Genomic DNA, 21,255 nt, shown 5'->3' with positions numbered 1-21,255 from the left:
CTGAGATATTCGAGATATTCAACAATTTATTTTTTATGTCCTCAACAGTACTGTGGAGTTGTTCGTCAACATTTTTTTGACCATTTTTCATGTTCATTCTTTTCCTCGGCACGAAGAAGAGGCTAAGTGACAAAGAAAAATGATTATAGAAATGTTGTAATCTTTTCAAAACTAATGCTATATTATGTTTTCCTGTAACTATTTTCCATAATTATTTTCGCCAACTGATCGGTTCTTTTATCTCTTTTGCCGTCTTGCAGTCATCTATTTGTTGCACAAATTTTTCTAGAAAGGCTTGTAGCTAATTTGCCAGGACAATATGCAAAGGACAGTAAGGTTATAAAGGAAAAATTATGTTAAATTTTGCAATTCAATCATAAGTACATATTTAATGAACATAAGAAAAAAATATGGTTTGGCATCCGAATGAAGTGAATAAACAAGATTGCAAAATCTATTTGTGTCTTCTGTTCAGTTATTGAATTTGCAAATTAAAAAAATTCTTGTACGCCAAAACGCATATACATAAAAAAAGTGTTATAAATTAAAGAAATAAGACCAAAAGTGAATCGGAAATAATTTTCCTAAAATAATTCTTATATGGATTTTTTGAAAAATTATTATTTGTCTTCAAAAATGAACATGAATGATTAATTTCTTCAGTTTCGGTCGATTATCCGTCCGTCGCACTGCTTTTCCGGAAGGAGAAATCAGGGGAAGTAGGTAAACTGGGGTATGGAATAAAGTAAAAGAAGGGGAAGTAAATGAAATAAGGGGCAGGGAATAATGGCAGTGAGGGGACGGGGAGCGAAATGATGGTATGGAAAATTATGGAGAGGTGAGGGGGGGGGGGAGTTATGGGGAATTAGGGGAGGCGACATATGTGAATATGTAATTTATTAATTTTGGAATGTCAAATAATAATTTTTTCAACAAATTATTATGATTGTTGAAAAGGGCTTGAGAAATTCTATCGAAACAGAATTCAGCGAAAATGTTCTTACTGATTTATGTAAAGACTAAAAAGTCCCCACCGCCTTTGTGCATTAGGGTGGTCCAAAAATACATTGAAAAAATTCTCTGGATGGTAGATGCAAACGATCCCCCCAAATCGTTGAGAAACCCAAGATAAGTAAACGCGTATTTTTTTTTTAATTTTGATTTTTAATTGTACCTGTCGGGACTTCAAATTTGCATGGAAAAATGGATGAGAAGAAGTCACTTTTTGGTATTTTTCGAATAATGGTTCAGGGTTAGGGAAAAGTTGACATTAAAGTTATAAGACTTGTAGATAACTTTCCAACGAAGAATTTGGCCTATTATACATATGAGTTTGACGCCCCTAACCTACCCCCACGGTTTGTTCTCCTTTTTCCCGGAAATCATTACTATAGGTCTATTGGAACGTTTACAAATCTTTTTAATTGATTTATATTTATTTAAATAAATTCTATTTGTTTAAATAATCTGTTTTCCTCGAAAATTAGTCTAAAATCTGTTTATTGAGATCGGAATGGCAGTTTATTATCTCAAAAAGACTTTATTTATTCCTAAATTTCTTCCTATTGTTTAAACAATTAATTATTATTATCAATTTTTAACTTTTTTTAAATTATGGTAGAAAAGTCAGCTTTTCTTGTAATAAACTTTTATATTTTAATTTTAAGGTATCTTGCCTACATTGTCTAATAAATCTGCAATTGTTTAAACAAATTCATTTTGTTTAAACCATTTTTTTGTTCAATTCGCCTAAAATTCTGTTTTTTTTTAGATTGGACTGGCCAACTATTATTTGTAAGTGAAATTATTCATATTTTCAAATAATTTCCATTGTTTAAATAATAAAATTATTATTTATTATTATTACCATTAGTACATTAGTAATTCATGGGACTTTAAACACTTAATTAAAAAACTGTTAATGGAGAAGAGGAATATCCAAATTTTTTATGAGAAAATTCTTTCAAAATTGATTAATAAACAAATCACTTCATGACTCTGTTACAATAAAAGATGAATTTTCCAATATTATTTGATGAAATTGTGAAAATAAATAATAATTGTGTTATTTAGACAATAGAAATTATTTGAAAATATGAATGATTTCACTTAAAAATAACTGTTGGCCAGTCCGATCAAAGAAAAAAGAATTTTAGGCGAATTGAAGAAATAAATTTGTTTAAACGATTGAGGATTTATTAGATAATGTAGACATGATAACTTTAAATTAAAATATATAGGTTTATTACAAGAAAAGTTGACTTTTCTACCATAATTTGAAAAAAGTTGAAAATTGATAATAATAATTAATTGTTTAAGCAATAGGAAGAAATTTGGGAATAAAGTCTTTTTGAGATAATAAACTGTCATTCCGATCTCAAAAAACAGATTTTAGAAGAATTTTCGAGAAAAACAGATTATTCAAACAAATAGAATTTATTTAAATAAATGGAAATTAACTGAAGAACATTTGTAAACATTCCAATAGACCTACCGTAATGATTTCCGAAAAAAGGAGAATAAACTGCTTAAAAGAGTCAATTTCCTGCAGGCTGTTCATTTTTTGATTTAAGGGTAGTTTTCCGGATAGCATGGGGGTGGGTTAGGGGCGTCAAACCCATATGTAAAATAGGTCAAATTCTTCTTTGGAAAGTTCTCTACAAGTCTTATAATTTTAATGTCAACTTTTTCCTAATCCTGAACAATTGTTCGAAAAATACCAAAATGTGACTTTTTTATATGCATTTCCCCATGCAAAATTGAAGTCCAAACAGGTACCATGCGTTTTCTGTAACAAAGGAATGATATTTTCTCCTATGGACTATGGAGGAATTTCGTAAACTTTATTTTAATTTTAATATGAATTTTTGAAAAATAAGGAAATTTATCGTAAATGTATAAACTAAAAAAATGTTAAAAATTTGGATATTTTGAATCTATTTGAATTTTTAATCAGTCTTAAATTTAGAAAACGTCGGAAATTTTTGAAATTCGTGGAACTTCAGACTATCCAAAAATATCCCAAATTTATGGTAATTTGTCGGTGATTTATAGTAACTTATCGCTTCAAAGTCGTCCAATATGTTGAAGAATTTGTGAATGCGATTAACTGAGCGTTTGATCATTTTTGTTATTCATCTCTGAAATTTTTAAACTCCCGGTGCCCCCGACAATGGGGCAAAACCTGGAGTTTATAAGATTTACAGATAAATCATTTTTATCCAGTTTTCTCCTAAATCACAAAACATACGCTCCTGAAATAGGTATCAGCCATTCCTTATGGCTTGAAGAAGGTTTATCTCTAAACGATTTTATACATCCTCTTCCGGTTTGCGATATTTATACAAAATAAAAATTATGAAATCACGTTGTGATTGGGAAGGTTTGTTCAATGACTATATTTTCCTATACATTTTTAAGAATCTGCGCACATCTGCGCGCCTTATTTTTTTTCAGCGTCACAATGGGTAATATAGTTTTAAAATGCAAAATCTTTTTTTAAGACTTTTTTTAAGGCTTCGTGTAATAGAAATTCATTCATAATTTTATAACTAAGCTTCAAACCTTAAACACTCGGTACGTTAAAATGTTTTGAAGATTTCGGATCGAAAACAACAAAAATAAAAAGCTTTTATAAAGACCTACTTTTCAAGAATTTACTTTATTCAACTGTAGATGTTCGTTTATATGTAATAGATGAACGTTCGCCGAAAATCGAAGATAGCTAAGAAGGTAATAAAATTGCGTGATAAAAATTCTACAAGAAAAAAATGCTTCAAAAAATTTACATATAGAAAAATTTAAATACGAAATAAATGTATTAAGACAAAAAACATTTTTAAAAACATTCAAAAAATAAAAAAATAAAATTTTTTAATTAAGATTTTTTTAGAAAACTCCTGGTTATACGTGATCTTCGCAAATAATAAACAAAAAATTCTATTAAAAAAAACAACAAAATAAGTTATAAAAAATTGATAAATTAAAAATTTTTAAAATACATATGTTTAGAAATTTAAAAAACTCCCGGTTGTACGTGATCTTCAATATACTAACGAAAAATTCTACTTCAAATAAATGTGTAGAAAAAAACGAAATGAGTTCATAAAATACATAAATTTGAAATTGGAACGAAATATATTAAAAAATTTAATCAATTTAAAAAAAATCTCAGTTATACTTGATCTTCCCATATAATAAACAAAAAATTATAGTTGTGTCCATTTTACAGCTTCTTCGTAAACGTCTTCGATGTGGTAACGTTTTTCCAATTCGGAAAATGTTTGTTTGGTAATTTATTTATTTATTTATTTTTGCATATTTAGTTACTTTAGATATCTGTTTTGCATTTAATTTGATTTTGTAATTCTATCGACAAAATTTGGAAGCTTTCACCCTTATTTTTTTTTAATTTTCTTCTAATTATATATATATATATTTTTAATTTGCAGTATTTTTTAAAATATGTTTTTATTTATATAATTGTGAAAAACACAAGGGTCGACAGTTTTTTCAATATAAACATTGTTTTATAACTTGTTTAGCTTTTTTTATTGAAAATTTTTAGTACCATTTTTTGTTTATTATATGTAGAAATTACGTATAACTGGGAGTTTAAAAAAAAAATTTTAATATTTTTTTCAAATTTTAAATTTAACAATTTTTTGTAACTCATTTGGTTTTTTAGGACATTCTTATAGTAGAATTTTTTGTTTAGTTCAGATGATGATCATGTAGAACCGGGAGTTTTTTCAAATTTTTTAATATATTTTTTCAAATTTTAAATTAATTAATTTTTCATAAATCATTTAGTTTTTTTTTTGCTCAAAACTTTATGTCACACTGAGTTTAAAACGCACGCCGCTCCACGCATTTGGCGCTGCAGCTGTACCTGTTGAGTGACTGAATGTTGGTATGTATGGTACAGCTTCTCTCAAACTTTTTTCCGTGTTCAGACTTCTGTTCAGTTCGGTCACTTGACAGCTGGCAGAAAGAGGTTATGTTGGCAATACAAAAGGCCACTTGTTTTTTTACATTAAATAGTTATAATCGTTGTATTGTTTAAAGTAAACGATTTTACACTGCCGGATTTGTAAGTGAATAATCCAATTAAATTGAAACCGAAGAGTAACACGAATGTTATAATATGGAATTGCCAACAAAAAAGAAATGCTCAGAACCGGCGCCGGAACTGACTGAAGCTGTAGATAAAGATAAAGTGTTTTTAATATATAAAGGTCAATCTTTTGAAGAGAGCAGGAGCAGGCTCTCTAAATATTCTCTGTTTTTTAACAACCTTTTTACGGGAGACTATTCTGATAGCACAAGCGAGAACCTCGAGATTAAACACCAGGAAGCGAATCTAGACACTTTCAAGGTTTAGAATTTAATTTTCTTTGTAAACATCTGCTGAAACGAAAGGTCAGGAAAATGTCAGAGTAGAGTTTAGGGCAAATGCAGCTAAAAAGGACTAAAAAATAATTTCCTTGACATTCTCGAGTCATTTTGTTTCGGCAGTGCAAATAATTCATCTATAAAATATTAACCAAAATATTCATTCAATTCTATTTTCTATTAATATCTCTTCATTATTTTGAAACTGTTTTTATAATAATAATAGATTCCACAAGCCCCATGAAGTTTAACACGTATTTCCCATAAAATTTCATATTTCACCTATTTCGCAAGAGTTTTTGGCGGTAATGATGATTTTTCCGTTTTCTATAAAACAAATTGTTTATAATAAAAAAAGTACTTTCTGCTGATATTTATATCAATTGTTTAGACAATATATTATTGTTTCAACAATTATTTCCAAAAATTAATTTAATTTAAGGTAAATAATTTTTTAAACATTTTATTATTATTCATTAAATATTCTCTTAGAATAATGCTAGAAAATTTAAGTTTTTTCTATAATTTTCGACTTTTATCCACTTTTCAATTAGTCTAAGGTTCTCAATGATGCAATTGTACTTATAATCAGGTAAAAATGCAATTTAGCAGGCGTAATTATTTAAACAATTGATTCTTTTTTGTGACTATTTTCTCTTAGATTAATGCTAAATAGTTGCGCTTTTATTCTGAAATCTTGCATTTTGGTTCGATTTTTTAGTTAAAATCAAATAATAAATAAACATCAGGAAGAATAATTTTTCAAATAGTATTGTATTTTTTACAAAGTAATTTATTTTGACTCTTTTGCCAATGTTTTACAAATATTAATTTGAAAAAAAGCTATCTTACAGTTGAGATAAAAACAAAGAATGGAATAAGTATGAGTAGGTAGGAGGATTAGGTCTGTAAATGACTTTTTGTTTTGTATTACAGCACGAACCTTATCCAAAGTGTAAAAGAAAAAATTGCAATTGCACATTTTTTGCTATCAGTCTCCTTCTGTCCGAATTGACCTCTGATCGCGAAAAAATTCAAGTTTTCGTTGTTTTAAGAATGACTTGTCAATGATTACATATATGTCAAATTATCTCAGTTTATACTCTAATTAAATAATGATTTATTAATAAATGTTTACTGTTTTCAATTATAAGAAAAACCTTTTGCAATTTCTATTTTTTAACAGTCGGATTGATGATGTTTCAAACATACAGAAACAATAAATTTTTTCTATTTTTTCAAAAAATGGATGTATCACATTTTATTCATTTACTTCTTATATCCTGACTTAGACAGGGAATTTCAGAAAATACTTATTGTTTTTATTTTAGGACAGAGAGTTTCCGTATTAAATATAATTTCATTTGGAACAAGACATTTTTTTAATGAATTATCATTCGGATTTAGAAGAAAGGACTTTAAAAGCATCCTTGTTCCAAGTCAGAATTTGTCACAATTTGAAAGTTTCATCTTCTAAATTTTAGATAAAGAAAGTACTTCAAATAGCTTTTAGACTAGAAGTAGTATTTCAAAGAAGAAATATTGCTGAATTAGACTAGAAAATGTTACGTTGTTCGTTGCGAATTCATTTTTCTTTAGTAAAAAATTCAACGAAATGGTTCAAAGTTAACTTGTAGATAATTTAATTATTTTCTGAAAATCCGTTTTCTTTTTTTGTTAAGAATGAGACGTTTAACAGAAAATTTAATCATTCTATTTTTGGTTGAAGATGTATCTTTTTAGGAAGAAAATCCAACTATTTGGTTCAAAATTGATATTTTTCATTTATAAAACACACTGGTTGTTTGAAAATGTATGTACTATGTAAAACATTCGGCGTTTTGTAAAAAATTAATGTTTATGTTTGAAAATTCATCTTTTTGGTATAAAATTCAACTATTGCAGTTGAAAATTCATAATTTAAGCTCACATTTAGGTTGAAAGTTCATCAGTTTGGTTGAAAATTTAATTATTCCAGTTAAATATTTATTATTTTTGTTGAAAATTCATCTTTTAGGTTGAAAATAATATTACTTGCTTGAAAGTTAAACTCTTTTGTTAATTTTTTGTTTGAAAAAGATTAAGCATTTTAATTAAAAATTCGTTCCTGTGATTGAAATAATATGATCTATTTTATTGAAACATTTTTTTTATGAAAAGTAACTTTTTTCCTGAAATTTTAATTATTTTGTCGAAACTTTTTTGGTTTGAAATCATTATTTTTTTGAACTGAAGGTGTAACTATTATTCCAGTTAATCATTCAATACTTTTAGTTAAAAATTCATCTTTTTAATTGAACACTCAGTTTTTAACTAAAAATTTAATTATTCAATTTTTGGTTGAAACATTATCTTTTTATTTAAAAAGTCATCTTTTCACATTCTCATCAGAGAAGGTTTTAGATTTGTGTAAAATTTGACCCCCAGTCATAACAACTTTTTGAATTTTCTTGAAAAATCAAAAATTCAAATTTTGACAGCATACAAAATAATGAAAAATTCAAAAATTACATTTTTCGTCCAAACTGTGCAAAATAAGGTAAAAGATGACAAAGCAACAATTGTGCATTTGAAAAATATCTACAAATTTGTCATTAACCACTTTTTGATAGGATGCGTAGTTTTGGTTTTCACCATGAAAAATATCATTAACAGTAAAAAAAAACTGCCCGCTGCGTGGGCACATTCTTAACTCATCTTTTGTGTTTTAACTTCTTTTTCGTCTCGTGTGTGAGGTTTCAAAAAATGTAATTTTTTATGTTTTTAATGATATTTTTTAAAGATTAAAACCAAAAACAGAACTATCAAAAAATTATTCATGCTAAATAAATCATTCTTACAATCTCATCAGAGAAGGTATTAAATTTGTGTAAAATTTGACCCACCCAGTAGCGGTCAGAGGTCCACGTTTTGAGACCCCCTGGATCCGAAAAATATGTTTTTACGAATGTGTCTTTCTGTCGATCTGTCTGTATTTATGTATGCCTGTCTGTCTGTGAGCACGTTAACTTTTGAAAAAATAATTTTATTAGATTGGCCTTTGGTACACTCTTTTAGTTTCCTAAACTAAAGGCCAAGTTCGTTTGTCCACCATTTTGATAAAAAGTCAAAAAGTGGCGCATTTTGAATGTTTTGAGACTACTTTCTTGAAAATTCAAAAAATTCTGTTAGGCAATTTATATTATTCAAAAAGTTGAACAACATATCTTGATGACTTTTTTCATAAAACCAAAAATTACCAGAGTTGTAGCATTTTGTAAAATTCCAAAAAACACACGAGAACGAACCTTTTAAGTCATATAACGGACGATATGAAAAAATTTGATTCCTAAATGCGTTACTAGAGTATTATATTAACTTTTTGAATTTTCTTGAAAAATAAAAAATCCTACTTTTACAGCATACAAAATAATGGAAAATCCAAAAATTACATTTTTTCTTGCAACATTTTCACAGTATTTCAAAGGTTCTTAAAAGTTGCAATAAAATGTATAATAACACATTTTTTTAAAGAATGCGCATTTTTTAAACGGGGCATTGAAACTGCGTCTGCTTTAATACCAATACAAGTTATGAATTATAATAATATAAATTTATGGGAATGCTATAAAATTTCAGGGATTAACTCGAGTGCGAAGCATGAGATACGTAATGAGTATGTGTTCGTTAAAGCCGAAGGAGCTTTAACAAAAGAGAATTCACAATCACCAAATTACTGTTGTCGATACTTTTACTTTCAAAAAGTCTGTATAAAGATCGACCGCGTAGCGCGATATATATAATATCGAGCGAAGCAAGTCGCACGCGTAGTGCGTGATGAGATTGTGCCAGCGAAGTGGGCAGATTTTTTGGTATAAATTAATCTTCTTGGTTGAAAATTCATCTAGTTGGTCAAAATTTCCACTATTTTAACTAAAGATTCATAATTTTAGTTTAAAATTCATCTTCCTGGTTTAAAATTCATTTATTCCTGTTAAAGATTTACAATTTTAGTTGAAAATTTATCACTTTGTTTGAAAATGTAACTATTTTTTTTAAAGGTAGATTTTCTGTGGAAAGTAATTGTTTTAACTGAAAATCTAACTTCTTGCAATTGAGTATTTAATAGTTTTAATTGAGAATTCATCTATTTTTTTTAACATTAATTTTTCAAAGTTAAAATTTAATTATTCAGTTTTTGTTTAACGGTTTATCTTTTTTGGTAAAAATTAATTTTGTGCTTAGTTGAAAATTCTACTATTTCAGTTGAAGATTCATCATTTTAGTTGAAAATTCATCATTAGGGTTGAACATTGAATTATTTTCTTGAAAATTTTTTATATTTGGTTGAAAATTGATTTTGAAACTAAAAGTTTAGCTATTCCATGTTTTGTCAAAATTTCCTATATTTCCGTAAAAATTTGTATATACTTGTTTCAAAATTAATTTATTTTACAATTTTTTGTTCTGTTGTGTTAAAGGTTGTTTAGAATGAACGTCATGAACTAAAATAAATGTTTGCGCTTAGAGACAATTAGGAATATGTTACTTTTAGTTGATAGCGAATTATTATAATATAGCTGCTTTATTTCAGAGTACAATATATTGATAAAAAGAAATGGATTGTTTAAAAAATTATTCTCTCATCCTTATTAATTATTATTCATAACTAAAAAGCTAAAGCAAAGTTAAATAGCAAAGTAAAATAGTTATAAACAATAATGTCTGTTAACTTGCATTAATCATTACTTAAATGTGTAAAAAGTGTACAAGAAGTTAGAAATTTCAAAAAAGACCGGAACTATCTTGCATTAATATAGGAAAAGGTAGTTATAAAAGTTATTAATTTGTTCAAACAATTATTTTGCCAAATTACAGTAATTATTACCTCACTCCAAGCACAAAGTTAGATATTTAACGGAAAATTAAATATTTTATTTTTGTGTGAAATTTTATCTTTATTTTTATACAAAATTCAACTGTTTTAATATCTTTTTCGTAGGTATAAAATTTAACTATTCCACTTAAAAATTTCTTATTTTAGTTGAAAATGTATCAGTTTGGTTGAAAGCTTATTTTTTGAAATAAAAATTTAACCGTTCCACTTTGAGTTGAAAATTGACCTTTTCTAGTTCAAAACTTTTAATAGAAAATCGACTTTCTTTGGTAGAAAATGATTTTTTTCTTCGAATGTTAATCTCATGGTTTAAACATTCTTCTTTTTGATTGAAAATTCAAGAATTCCAGTTAAATATTCATATTTTTAGTTGAAAATTCATCTTTCAGGTTTGAAATAAATTGACTTGGTTAAAACATAAACTCTTTTATTGAAAATTAATTTTTGTATTGGAGATTCATCATTTTAATTAAAAAATCATTTCTTTGGTCAAGATATGAGATGTTTGATTGAAAACTTTTGTTTGGGTGAAAAGGAATTTTTTTCCGAAAATTTAACTATTTTATTGCAAATTCGTTTCTTTTTTGTTTGAAAATAATTTTTTTCTTCAACTGATAGTAAAATAGTTGATCATTCATTTTTGACTGTAAACTTAATTATTCAAATTTTGGTTGAAAAATGATCTTTTTTGGTTGAAAATTCGTTTTTTCTTTTGTTTGAACATTGATTTTCATAACTTAGAAATTAATTATTAAATTTTTGGTTGAAAATTTATGTTTCATAGTAAAAATTATTTTTGTTGTTGAAAATGCAACTATTTCTGTAGAAGATTGATTGTTTTAGTTGAAAACTCATTTTTTTGTTTAAAAATGGATTATTTTGATCAATTTCTTAATTATAAGTATTTTAAACCTCTACAAATTATCAAGAATTCAGAAAATGTGTACTTCCCATAATTGGCAAGACTTTCTAACTTTATCTCAAATTTATGAGGTCCGTATAAATGAGACATTCTAGATAAATTCAAAGACAAAATATCTTAGGATATTAATCCATTCATTTAAAATTTTAGGGGGGACCAAAAATAAAACGTTTTAGTGTAAAAGCTTTTTTATGTCAAAAAATTTTAATACTAGGTCCAGAAAAGTAAATATATCATTTTAATATTTCTGAAAACCTTATTGGTTGCGAAAATGCATGAATATGACTTAGTGGCTGTTTTCATTTTACTTATGAAAAAAGATTAGAAATTTTTGCGCAATCGATTTTGTTATTCAAAATTTTCAAAAAAATAATTTTATTTCATGATAAAATATATAATATTTAAAAAGATTTCCAAAAACTTCATAAACAAATCTGGAAGAATATAAAGCAGTTGTTTATAACAACAATGCCAAAAAAAGAATATGAAAGATTTTAAGGCAATTTTTTTAATTCTTTGATTTTTTTTAATTTGATAAGTTTTAAAGTAATTAAGTTTTTTTAAGCTCTCGTAATTTTCCTAATAATTTATAAAATCCCGTAAAAAAAAATTTCCTGCAAATTTTCGAAAACTTGTAACAATTAATTATGTATTCAGCATTTTTATTTTGTAATAAAAAAAGTGTTTCCCCTCGAAGCGAAAACCTACACGCCCGAGACACTATTTTTAGTTCGTTCTTCTGAGACTTCTAGAATTTCGTAAATCGAAATTTCTAAATGAGGAGTTTTAATTTTTTTAATGTTTAGAAGCTTACGTAATAATGAAGGGTCCAAAAATAGCGGACGGCCCCTAAAAGAGAAAATATTTAATTTTTATTTAAATTGTAAATGATTCTTCAGTTATAGAGGCAGTAATATTCTACTCTAAAGTTTTTGTACAAATGTTTTGAAAATTATAAAAGAATCTACTCATAACTCCTTGACTATATAAAATAATTTTAGGAAAAATTCGACTTATTTTAAAAGACATTTAGAAGTTTTTAAAAAATAATTAAAAATTTAAAAGGGTTTAAAAAAACCGAAAACAAAATGTATATTTAGAAGTAAAATCTTTAAGTTTTCATCAGATTTTAAAAGGTTTCAAGATTTTTAAAACTTCTTTAGATTCCTGGTAATATTGAAAGAGATTCTGTATTTTTTAAATTAATTTTAAGCTAATTTGAATTTGAAATCTTTATGAATTTAATAAAATATTTGTGAAATCATTCAAATTTTTTAGCATTATATTGAAATTTTGATGAAATTATTAAATTTTTGTGAAATCTATTAAGATCTTTTTAAGATCATTTAAATTATTGTGACATTCATTGAAATATTTGTTAACTTATTAAAACCTTTGTGAAGTGATTCACATATATGTAAAATCTATTGAAATATTTGTGAAATCATTTAAATTTTTGAGGATTATATTGAAATTTTGATGAAATTATTAAATTTGTATGAAATCTATTAAGATCTTTTTAAAATCATTGAAATTTTTGTGACATTTATTGAAATATTTGTTAACTTATTGAAACATTTTTGAAGTGATTCATATATATGTGAAATCTATTGAAATATTTGTGAAGTCATTTAAATCTGTAAAGTCTTTGTGAAATCATTTAAATCTCTGAAGATTATATTGAAATTTTGATGAAATTATACAAAACATTTGGAATCGTTTAAGATCTTTTTAAAATAATTTAAATCTTTGTGACTTTATTGAAATATTTGTTAAACGATTGAAACCTTTGTGATGCGATTCACATATATGTAAAAACTATTGAAATATTTGTGAAATTATTTAAATCTTTGAGAAATATATTGAAATTTCTATGAAATTATTAAATTTGTTGAAATCTATTAAAATATTTATGAAATCATTGAAATCTTTGTGAAATAATTGAAATATGTCTCCCCTTGTGAGTTCAGTACAATGTAGCACCTAAGGTATGATAACATTCAATAATCACGCGCGTGTTTCGTGGTCAGGAAAGTTAAAAATCTATGCTATTATTTTATAAAGCACTTTCATTTTTTGTCTTTCTAGGTTTTCCTGACTTGTCTAAATTCTGAACAACCATTTGCAGTTGGATTCGTCGTTAATGACTCTTTAAAGAAGTATGAAGGTGATAATTTCGAAGAACTGCAACAACTATTTCGGCTAGCTCTTTATTTCCTAGCCGACGATCTGCTCAGTTGTTTATCATATATTATTGTAACCAATTGGTTCAATCCAATGCATATCCTGGATATATGGTTGATGGCTGAAGGTTTGGCTTGTGAGGATTTGCAAAAAGCAGCCTTTGCTATGTGCTTGGACATCTTTGAAAGCATACCAAAAGACTTACTCTTTGCCTTGCCAATGATTAATTTTCAAATGATCATCACAAATCCGAATTTAAGATCTTCGGAAGCTCATCTCAAGGAGATTGTCAACGAATGGGCTCAAAAGAATAACTTAACAGAAGTGACACAAGAGGATATGATTTCGAAGGTATCTTTTACAGTTTGAAATTCAGGAATTATTGGAAGGGGTCTTTCATAAACTACATTACCAATTTAAGAGGGGAGGGGGCACGACAAAAACACGATTGGTTGGAGTGAGGGGCAGTGGAAGTAATGTTACAGAACTTTGATAACATTTAGTACGTTTCCTGATGATGAATTTTAACAAAGTTTGCGAATTTTGCGAAAAAGAAAATTTCCCATTTTTCTAAAGAATTCTTTTTTTTAATATTATTTTCAAGAAACTAAATGTGAACTAAATTAAAGAGAATATAATAAGAACATTCCACTACTTCTGTTTGAAAAGTGTACTATATTTTTGCTCCGAAATTTGTCTGGCTTGATTTTTTTTGGTCGAAAATCCAGCTGCTTGGTTAAATGTCTAACTACTGTGTTAAAAATTAATCGTTTTTGCTTGTAAATTCATCTCTTGGGTTAAAAAAGTAAATATTTAATTTTTATAAAATTAATTCTCTTGGTTAAAGAATCGTCTTTTCGGCTGAATTTTGAAATCTTGTTTAAAATTAATTTTTTAAGATTCATCATTTTACTAGAAAATTTATATCTTTCGCTGAAAATGTATCTATTTTGTGGATTTTTCAAAAAGAATTAATGTTTTTAACTGAAAATGTAACTTCCATTTTTGGTAAAATTGATATTTTTAATAGAAACTTGATCTTATCTAGTTGAAAATTCATTTTTTCAGATTCATCTCTTGGGTTGAAAGTTTAAATATTCCATTTTTAGAATATTAATTTTCTTGCTTAAAAAATCGTCTTTTCTGTTGAAAGTTAAACTCTTTCTGAAAATTGATTTGCTTAAGATTCATCATTTTAGTAGAAAACTCGTATCTTTGGCTGAAAATTGATTCATTTTGTTGAAAAATTGTTAAAAAGAATTAATGTTTTTATCTAAAAATGTAACTATTCCTTTTTTTGTGGAATTGAGATTTTTAATTGAAAATTTATCTGATCTACTTGAAAATTTATATATTTGGATGAAAAATCGTCTTTTTTGGTAAAATATTAATTTTCTTGGTTACAAAATCATCTTTTGTGTTAAATGCTGAAATCTTTTGTTGAAAATTCCTTGTTTTTGTTTTTTGGTTTAAGATCCATCTCTTAGGTTAAAAGTTTAAATATTCCATTTTAAAAAAATTAATTTTCTTCGTTAAAAAAATAATTTTTTTCGGTTGAATGCTAAACTCTTTTGTTGAAAATTCATTTATTTATATTCCTTATTTTATTTGCGATCTTTTATAGTTAAATATTGAACTATTTCGCCGAAAATTCATGTATTTTATTTAAAATTCGTACTTTTTAGTAAAAAATTCTTCTTCTGGTTCAGTTCTTGTTTAAAAATTCAACTATTTTGTTGTAAATTAATATGTCTTGTTTAAACAATAAACTGCTTTTTATTTCAAGTTAAAATATTATCTGGCTGAAATTTCAACTATTATCCGTTCCGTAGCAAAGTTAACTTTTTTTCTATTGAAAAACAATATTTTTTGGTGATAAATTCTACTTCTCTATAGAGAAATCTTTAAAATTGAACAATTATGTTGAAAAAATATGTGTTTTGTTGAAATTCAATTAAAAATATGTGCAAAATTAATTTTGTTGGTTGAAAATATAAGTATTTGGTTAAAAATTAATATTTTTTGGTTGAAAATTCAACTACTTGGTTAACAGTTAAACTACTTTCTTAAATGTAAATTTTTTTAACATTTACCTCTTTTTTTGAAAATTAAACTTTTTTTTAAACTCTCTTTCTTTTGCTAAAAATTAATTTTTTTATTTGAAAATTCTACTATCCCATTCTTGGTTAGAAATTGATCCTTTATACGTTGTAAATCCTACTTTTTGATAGAAAATTCTTGTATTTCGTTGAAAATTCGTCTTTTTTTATTCGAAAGTTAATATTCTTGTTTGAAAATTCATCTTTTTGACTATTTTATTTAACTATTACTTTTTTCGTTCTGAATTAATCATTGTTGGTGGAATGGTGGAAAAATCAACTATTTGTTTTCAACTCAATCTATTTTTCTAATTAATTTTGGTTTTTGTGACAATTCACCATTTTAGTTGGAAATTTATACTTTCGGGTCGAAAATTTAGCTGGTTTGCTAGAAATTTCGTGTTTTCAGCTTAGAAATTTAAAAGCTTGGAAGAAAATTTAATTATTCTGGCTAAAATAAACTCTTTTGTTTAATGGTCATATTTTTGGTTGAAAATTCTAATATTTGGCTAAAAATTTAACTATTTTTTAGAGAATTGAACTATTTTGTTAAACATTCGTGTTTTTTTGGCCTTTTTGGTTGCAAATTTAACATTTTGGTTAAAAATTAGTCTGTCTCGCTTGAACCTTCAACTACTTAATTAAAAGTAGAATTACTTCGTTAACATTTGTGTAAAGATTAACCTCATTCATTTGAAAATTTAACTTTAAAAAAAAAATTTTCTGATAAAAATTAATTTTTTCATATGTAAATTTTAATAAGTATGAAGGATTCAACTATTGGGTTACAAATATGTCCTTTTTGGTTGAACATTAATTTTTTAAATGAAAATTAATTTTTAAAACTCTTTTCTAAAAAGTGTGCCTTTTGTCTTGAAAATGGAACTTTTTTTGTTTGAATTTTGATATTTTTTGTTTAGAAAATTCGACCATTAAGTTGATACTTCATCTTTTTATTCAGCTTGTTATTCATTTTGTTATGAATTCGTCCTTTTGGATTTAGAATTCATCTTATGATAGCAAAATTGTCTTTATTGGTTACAATTTTTTTTTAAAATTAACTTTATTGTTAAAAATTCGTTTGGGAGGGGGGGGGGGGGGGGGGGGGGGGGGGTATTTATCTGTTCTGGTAGAAAATCTTTTCTGAGTGTAAAAAATAGCCCAAAAATTGTAACGTAGTTTAAGGACGGCCACTAAGTTGTGATTAAACCGAAGCATGTTTTTATTATTGAATTTAAAATTGCTTCTCAGTTGAAAGGTGTAAACAATTTTCTTTCCTGAGAATTGAAGTTGCTTTAAATTTCCATATCATATTTCTTTTGTAAATTTGATTTTAAATTCTTTCACGATTCATAGTAAATTAAGCTTTTCACGAAATTAGTTCAAGAATGCTGAAATCAACAATAAGGCCAGATATTTGCAATGTGTTACTGGTTTTGTAACAATTCCTGAATCTGGAGAGGAAACGATTGTGTTTGTTTGGGACGGTACTATCAATAAATTAGAGGTATTATCGAAAATCTCAGATGGAATTAAGGCTTTTGCACTTGCTGGTTCACAGATTTTGGGTAGAGGCAAGTAAGAAATAATTTCTTTTCATCTAAATTGAACAAAAACTTTTTTCTAAATTTGTATCCACTTTGTTTTTTTTAAATAAATTTAGAACGTAATTTATTTCCTCGATTATTAGTAAAAAAAATTAATTTACATAGACGAAATAAGTAAATAATATTTTTATCTTCTCAAATTTCTAGGCTACAGTGTTTACGTTGTCGGCGGCGAAAAATCTATTGGTAAAGGCTCCTTCAGTAAGGTTGTTACGCGTTATTGTCTTCTTACAAAAACGTGGTACAAAGTAGCAAGGTACTTATTATTTTCGAGTGTATTTCAATTTTGCTTTTGGATTTATCTCGAGGGGTTGAGTAATCTTGAAATCTGGTGTATCTGGTGTGAAATCATTTGAAACCCTATGTGAAATTATTGAAATCTTTGTGAAATCATAGCAATATTTAAAATCTCTGTTTAGTTATTTGAACCCTTTGTGAAATCATAAAAGCTTTGTTATATTTATTTAAATATTTGCAAAATCGATTGAAATCTTTGTGAAATCATTTTAAATTTCGTTTTCATTATTTTAATTTAATGAAGACCGTAAGACCTACAAAAAATTCTTACTTATTTGAAATATTTTGTAAATCATTAAGATCATTTTGCGATAGATTGAAATCTTTGTAAAATCATTTAAATATTTAAAGTCTTTGTTGAATTATTTGAAACGTTTGGGAAATCATTTCAAATCTTTGCGAAATCATTAAAATCTATGAAATATTTCGAAATCTTGGTAAAAATCATAAAATCTTTGCAATTTCTATTGAAATATTTGTGAAATCAATCAAATATTTATGAAATAGAGTGAAATCTTTGAGATATCCTTTGAAATATTGTTGAAATCATTAAGATCATTTTGAAATATATTGAACTTTTTGTGAAATCATTAAAATTATTGAAATCTTTGTGAATTATATTGAAATTTTTACGAAATTATTACGATCTTTGTAAAATTTATTAAAATCTTTGTGAAATCTTTTGAAATAATTTTGAATTTGTTGAAATCTTTGTGAAATAATTTACATATATTAAATCGTTTTTAAATTATTTGAACCTTTACTAAAGCATTTAAAATCTTTGTGAAATGATTGAAATCTTTGAAATATTTCGAAATCTTTGTGAAATCATAAAATCTTTGAAATATGTATTGAAATATTTATGAAATAGATTGAAATCTTTAATAAATCCTTTGAAACATTGTTGTAATCATTAAGATCATTTTGAACTATATTGAACTTTTTGTGAAATAATTAAAATTATTGAAATATATGTTAAATCATTAAAGTCTTTGTGAAATATATTAAAATTTTTTTACGAAATTATTACGATCTTTGTAAAATGTATTAAAATCTTTATGAAATCTCTTGAAATAACTTTGAAATTGTTGAAATCTTTGTGAAACCATTTAAATATTTTAAATCTTTGTTAAATTATTTGAAACCTTTGCTAGAGCATTTAAAATCTTTGTTGAATCATTGAAATATTTTGAAATCTTTTTGTAAAATCATAAAACCTTTGTAATATTTATTGAAATATTTGTGAAATCATTCGAATATTTGTGAAATCGATTAAAATCTTTGTGAAATCATTTATATATTTGAAGTCCTTGTTCAGTTATTTGAAACGTTTGCGAAATCATTGAAATATATGAAATATTTCGAAATTTTTGTGAAATTACAAAATCATTGTAATATCTATTGAAATATTAGTGAAATCTTTGTGAAAACTTTCTAAAATCTATTGAAATCTTTGTGAAATCATCAAAATATTTGTGGAATCTATTAATATATTTGTGAAATTATTGAAATGTTTCTGAAATTATTAAATCATTTCGAATATTTCTAAATTAATTTGAATTTTTTGTTTAATGATTCAAATATTTTTGAAATCTATTGCAATCTTTGTAAAATTATTGAAATCTTTATAAAATTATTGAAATATTGTGGAATCTATTGAAATCTTCGTGAAATTATTGAAATCTTTCCGAAACTTTCGAAATATTTATGAAATTATCGAAATAATTGAAATCTTGGAAAGCTTTGTGAATTTATTCAAATCTATGTCAAATCTATTAAAATATTTGTGAAATAATTAAAATCGTTGTGAAATATATTAAAATTTTTCTGAAATTAATAACATCTTTGCGCAGTCTGTCGAAATCTTCGTGAAATATTTGAAATCTTTGTGAAAGCATTAAAATATTTGGTGAATCTATTGAAATCAATCATTGTAAAATCATTGAAATCTTTCTGAAATGACTGAAATATTTTGAATCTTCGTAAAATCAGTTGAAATCATTGAAAACATTCAAATCTTTTTGAACACTTTGTCAAATCTATAGAAATATTTGCGAAATCATTCAAATTTTTGTGAAATCTATTGAAATCTTTGTAAAATCATTAAAATAATTGTAAAATATATTGGAATCTTTATGAAATCATGAAAATTATCGTGTAAGCTATTAAAATCTTTTTAAAATCTATTGAAATGTTTCAAAAAAATGTTTAAGTCTTTGAAATCTTGAAATTCAGTATGCCCTCAAAATTCGAATGGTCAACCCCTCGAGCACCTAGCTTAAACCATTTTTCACTTAAATGAGCTTGCCTGTCCATGTTTCAAGGTGGCCGTGCATCAGTGAAAACCTGAAAATCGGGAAAAAGTCAGGGAATTTTAATTGGTCAGCGAAAGTTGCGGATGTGGAAAAAAATCTTGCAAAAGGCAAGGAAATACTTAATTTGAAATTGTTTTATTCCGATTCTGAAATATTCTACGTTAAAAATGTTACAAGATTAAGATTCTGTTCTTTAAATTTTACCTAGACCACATTTTCTTTTCCCTAACCATTAACATTCAAATAAGAACATTTTAATCTTGTAATATTTTTAACTTATGATATAAACGAAATAAGGCAATATTTTACATACAAATAGTAAAATTTTGAAATTTCATTTATTTGTTTTAAACAAATAAAGATTTTTCTGTCATAAAAAAACCACCTAAATTGTTGAACCTCCGAGCCACAAGAAGCATTTTCTCTACATAAATTAAAATTTCAACTAAAAAATATGATTTTTCAGGAAAAAATCATTTTGAAACAAAAACATAAACCTTCATAAAAAAATTCAACAAAGTATTTGAACTTTTACCCAAGTAGTTGATTACTCAATGAAAAAAGATCTGTTTTCAACAAAATGGTTAAGCTTTCAACAAAAGAGATGAATTTGCAACCAAAAATATGATCTACAACAAAAAAACGTATTCTTGAAAAAATGGTTCCATCAAAATTTTTAGACAAAATAGTTTAGTCCTCAAAAAATGTTTCAGATTGAATGTTCAATACCAAAATATGAGTCTTAAGCAAGAATTAAATTTTCTACGAAATGTTACAAATTAAACGAAAACGGACGATTTTTTAAACAAAATAGTTGAATTTTTAAACACATATTTGCATTATTATCCAAGAAAGATGCAATATCTACTAAAATGATTTTTTTTCAATCGGCAAGACAAATTTTGAAAATAATAGTCGAATTTTCAATTAAAAAGGAGACTTTAAAAAAAAGTTGAATTTTCAAACAAAGGGTTGCATTTGTGTCCAAGAAAAATGGTATTTATTTTTAAATAGATGAATTTTTGAAATCCAAAAGACAAATTTAAAGGGAAAGTTGAATCGTCAACCAAAAAAGATTTCAGTTGACTTTTGAACACCAAAATATAATTTTTATACAAAAAGTAATTTTTTTACAAAATAGTTAAATTTTCAGCAAAAGAGTTGCATTTTTCTCCTAGAAATGTGAAATTTCTTCGGAAATGGGTGAATGTTTTAATTAAAAAGACAAATTTCCCAAAAAGTTACATTTTCAACCCAAAAAGACGAATTTTCAATAAAATTTATAACTAAAAATATAATTTTCAGGAAGAAGAAACTTAAGAAAAAAATACAAGTTATAAATATACAAATTAATTCTATAAAGTCATAAAAATTTCCTGAATTTTTATATATATTTTTTTCTAAATCCCTGACTTTCCTCTAATCAATAAAATTCACTGCCTTTTTTAAAAGTTGTTATTGGCTAGGTTCGTTTTTCACTCACCAGATTTCTTTTTGGTTTCTTTGTTACACGAATAAAGGAAACACATCGGTAACAAACCGTAACAAAATCTCTCGACCC

General features: G+C 25.7%; 1 protein-coding gene across 1 annotated transcript in view; it reads left to right on the top strand.

Annotated features, from left to right (window-relative positions):
* Positions 1–4,977: 4,977 nt before the first annotated feature.
* The window catches only part of LOC117170508, a 92,740-nt gene continuing 76,462 nt past the window's right edge, over positions 4,978–21,255 (top strand). Inside the window, exons 1-4 of the mRNA XM_033357279.1 lie at positions 4,978–5,377; positions 13,281–13,727; positions 16,857–17,049; positions 17,230–17,338. Of these exons, the coding sequence (XP_033213170.1) occupies positions 5,147–5,377; positions 13,281–13,727; positions 16,857–17,049; positions 17,230–17,338 (980 nt within the window). The 5' untranslated portion in view covers positions 4,978–5,146. The remainder of the gene's footprint in view (positions 5,378–13,280; positions 13,728–16,856; positions 17,050–17,229; positions 17,339–21,255) is intronic.

The sequence above is a fragment of the Belonocnema kinseyi genome, chromosome 4, assembly GCF_010883055.1.
Source record: "Belonocnema kinseyi isolate 2016_QV_RU_SX_M_011 chromosome 4, B_treatae_v1, whole genome shotgun sequence".
NCBI lineage: Eukaryota > Metazoa > Arthropoda > Insecta > Hymenoptera > Cynipidae > Belonocnema > Belonocnema kinseyi.
Note: the sequence above shows the minus strand (reverse complement) of the source record. Positions and strands in the feature narration are given on the sequence as shown.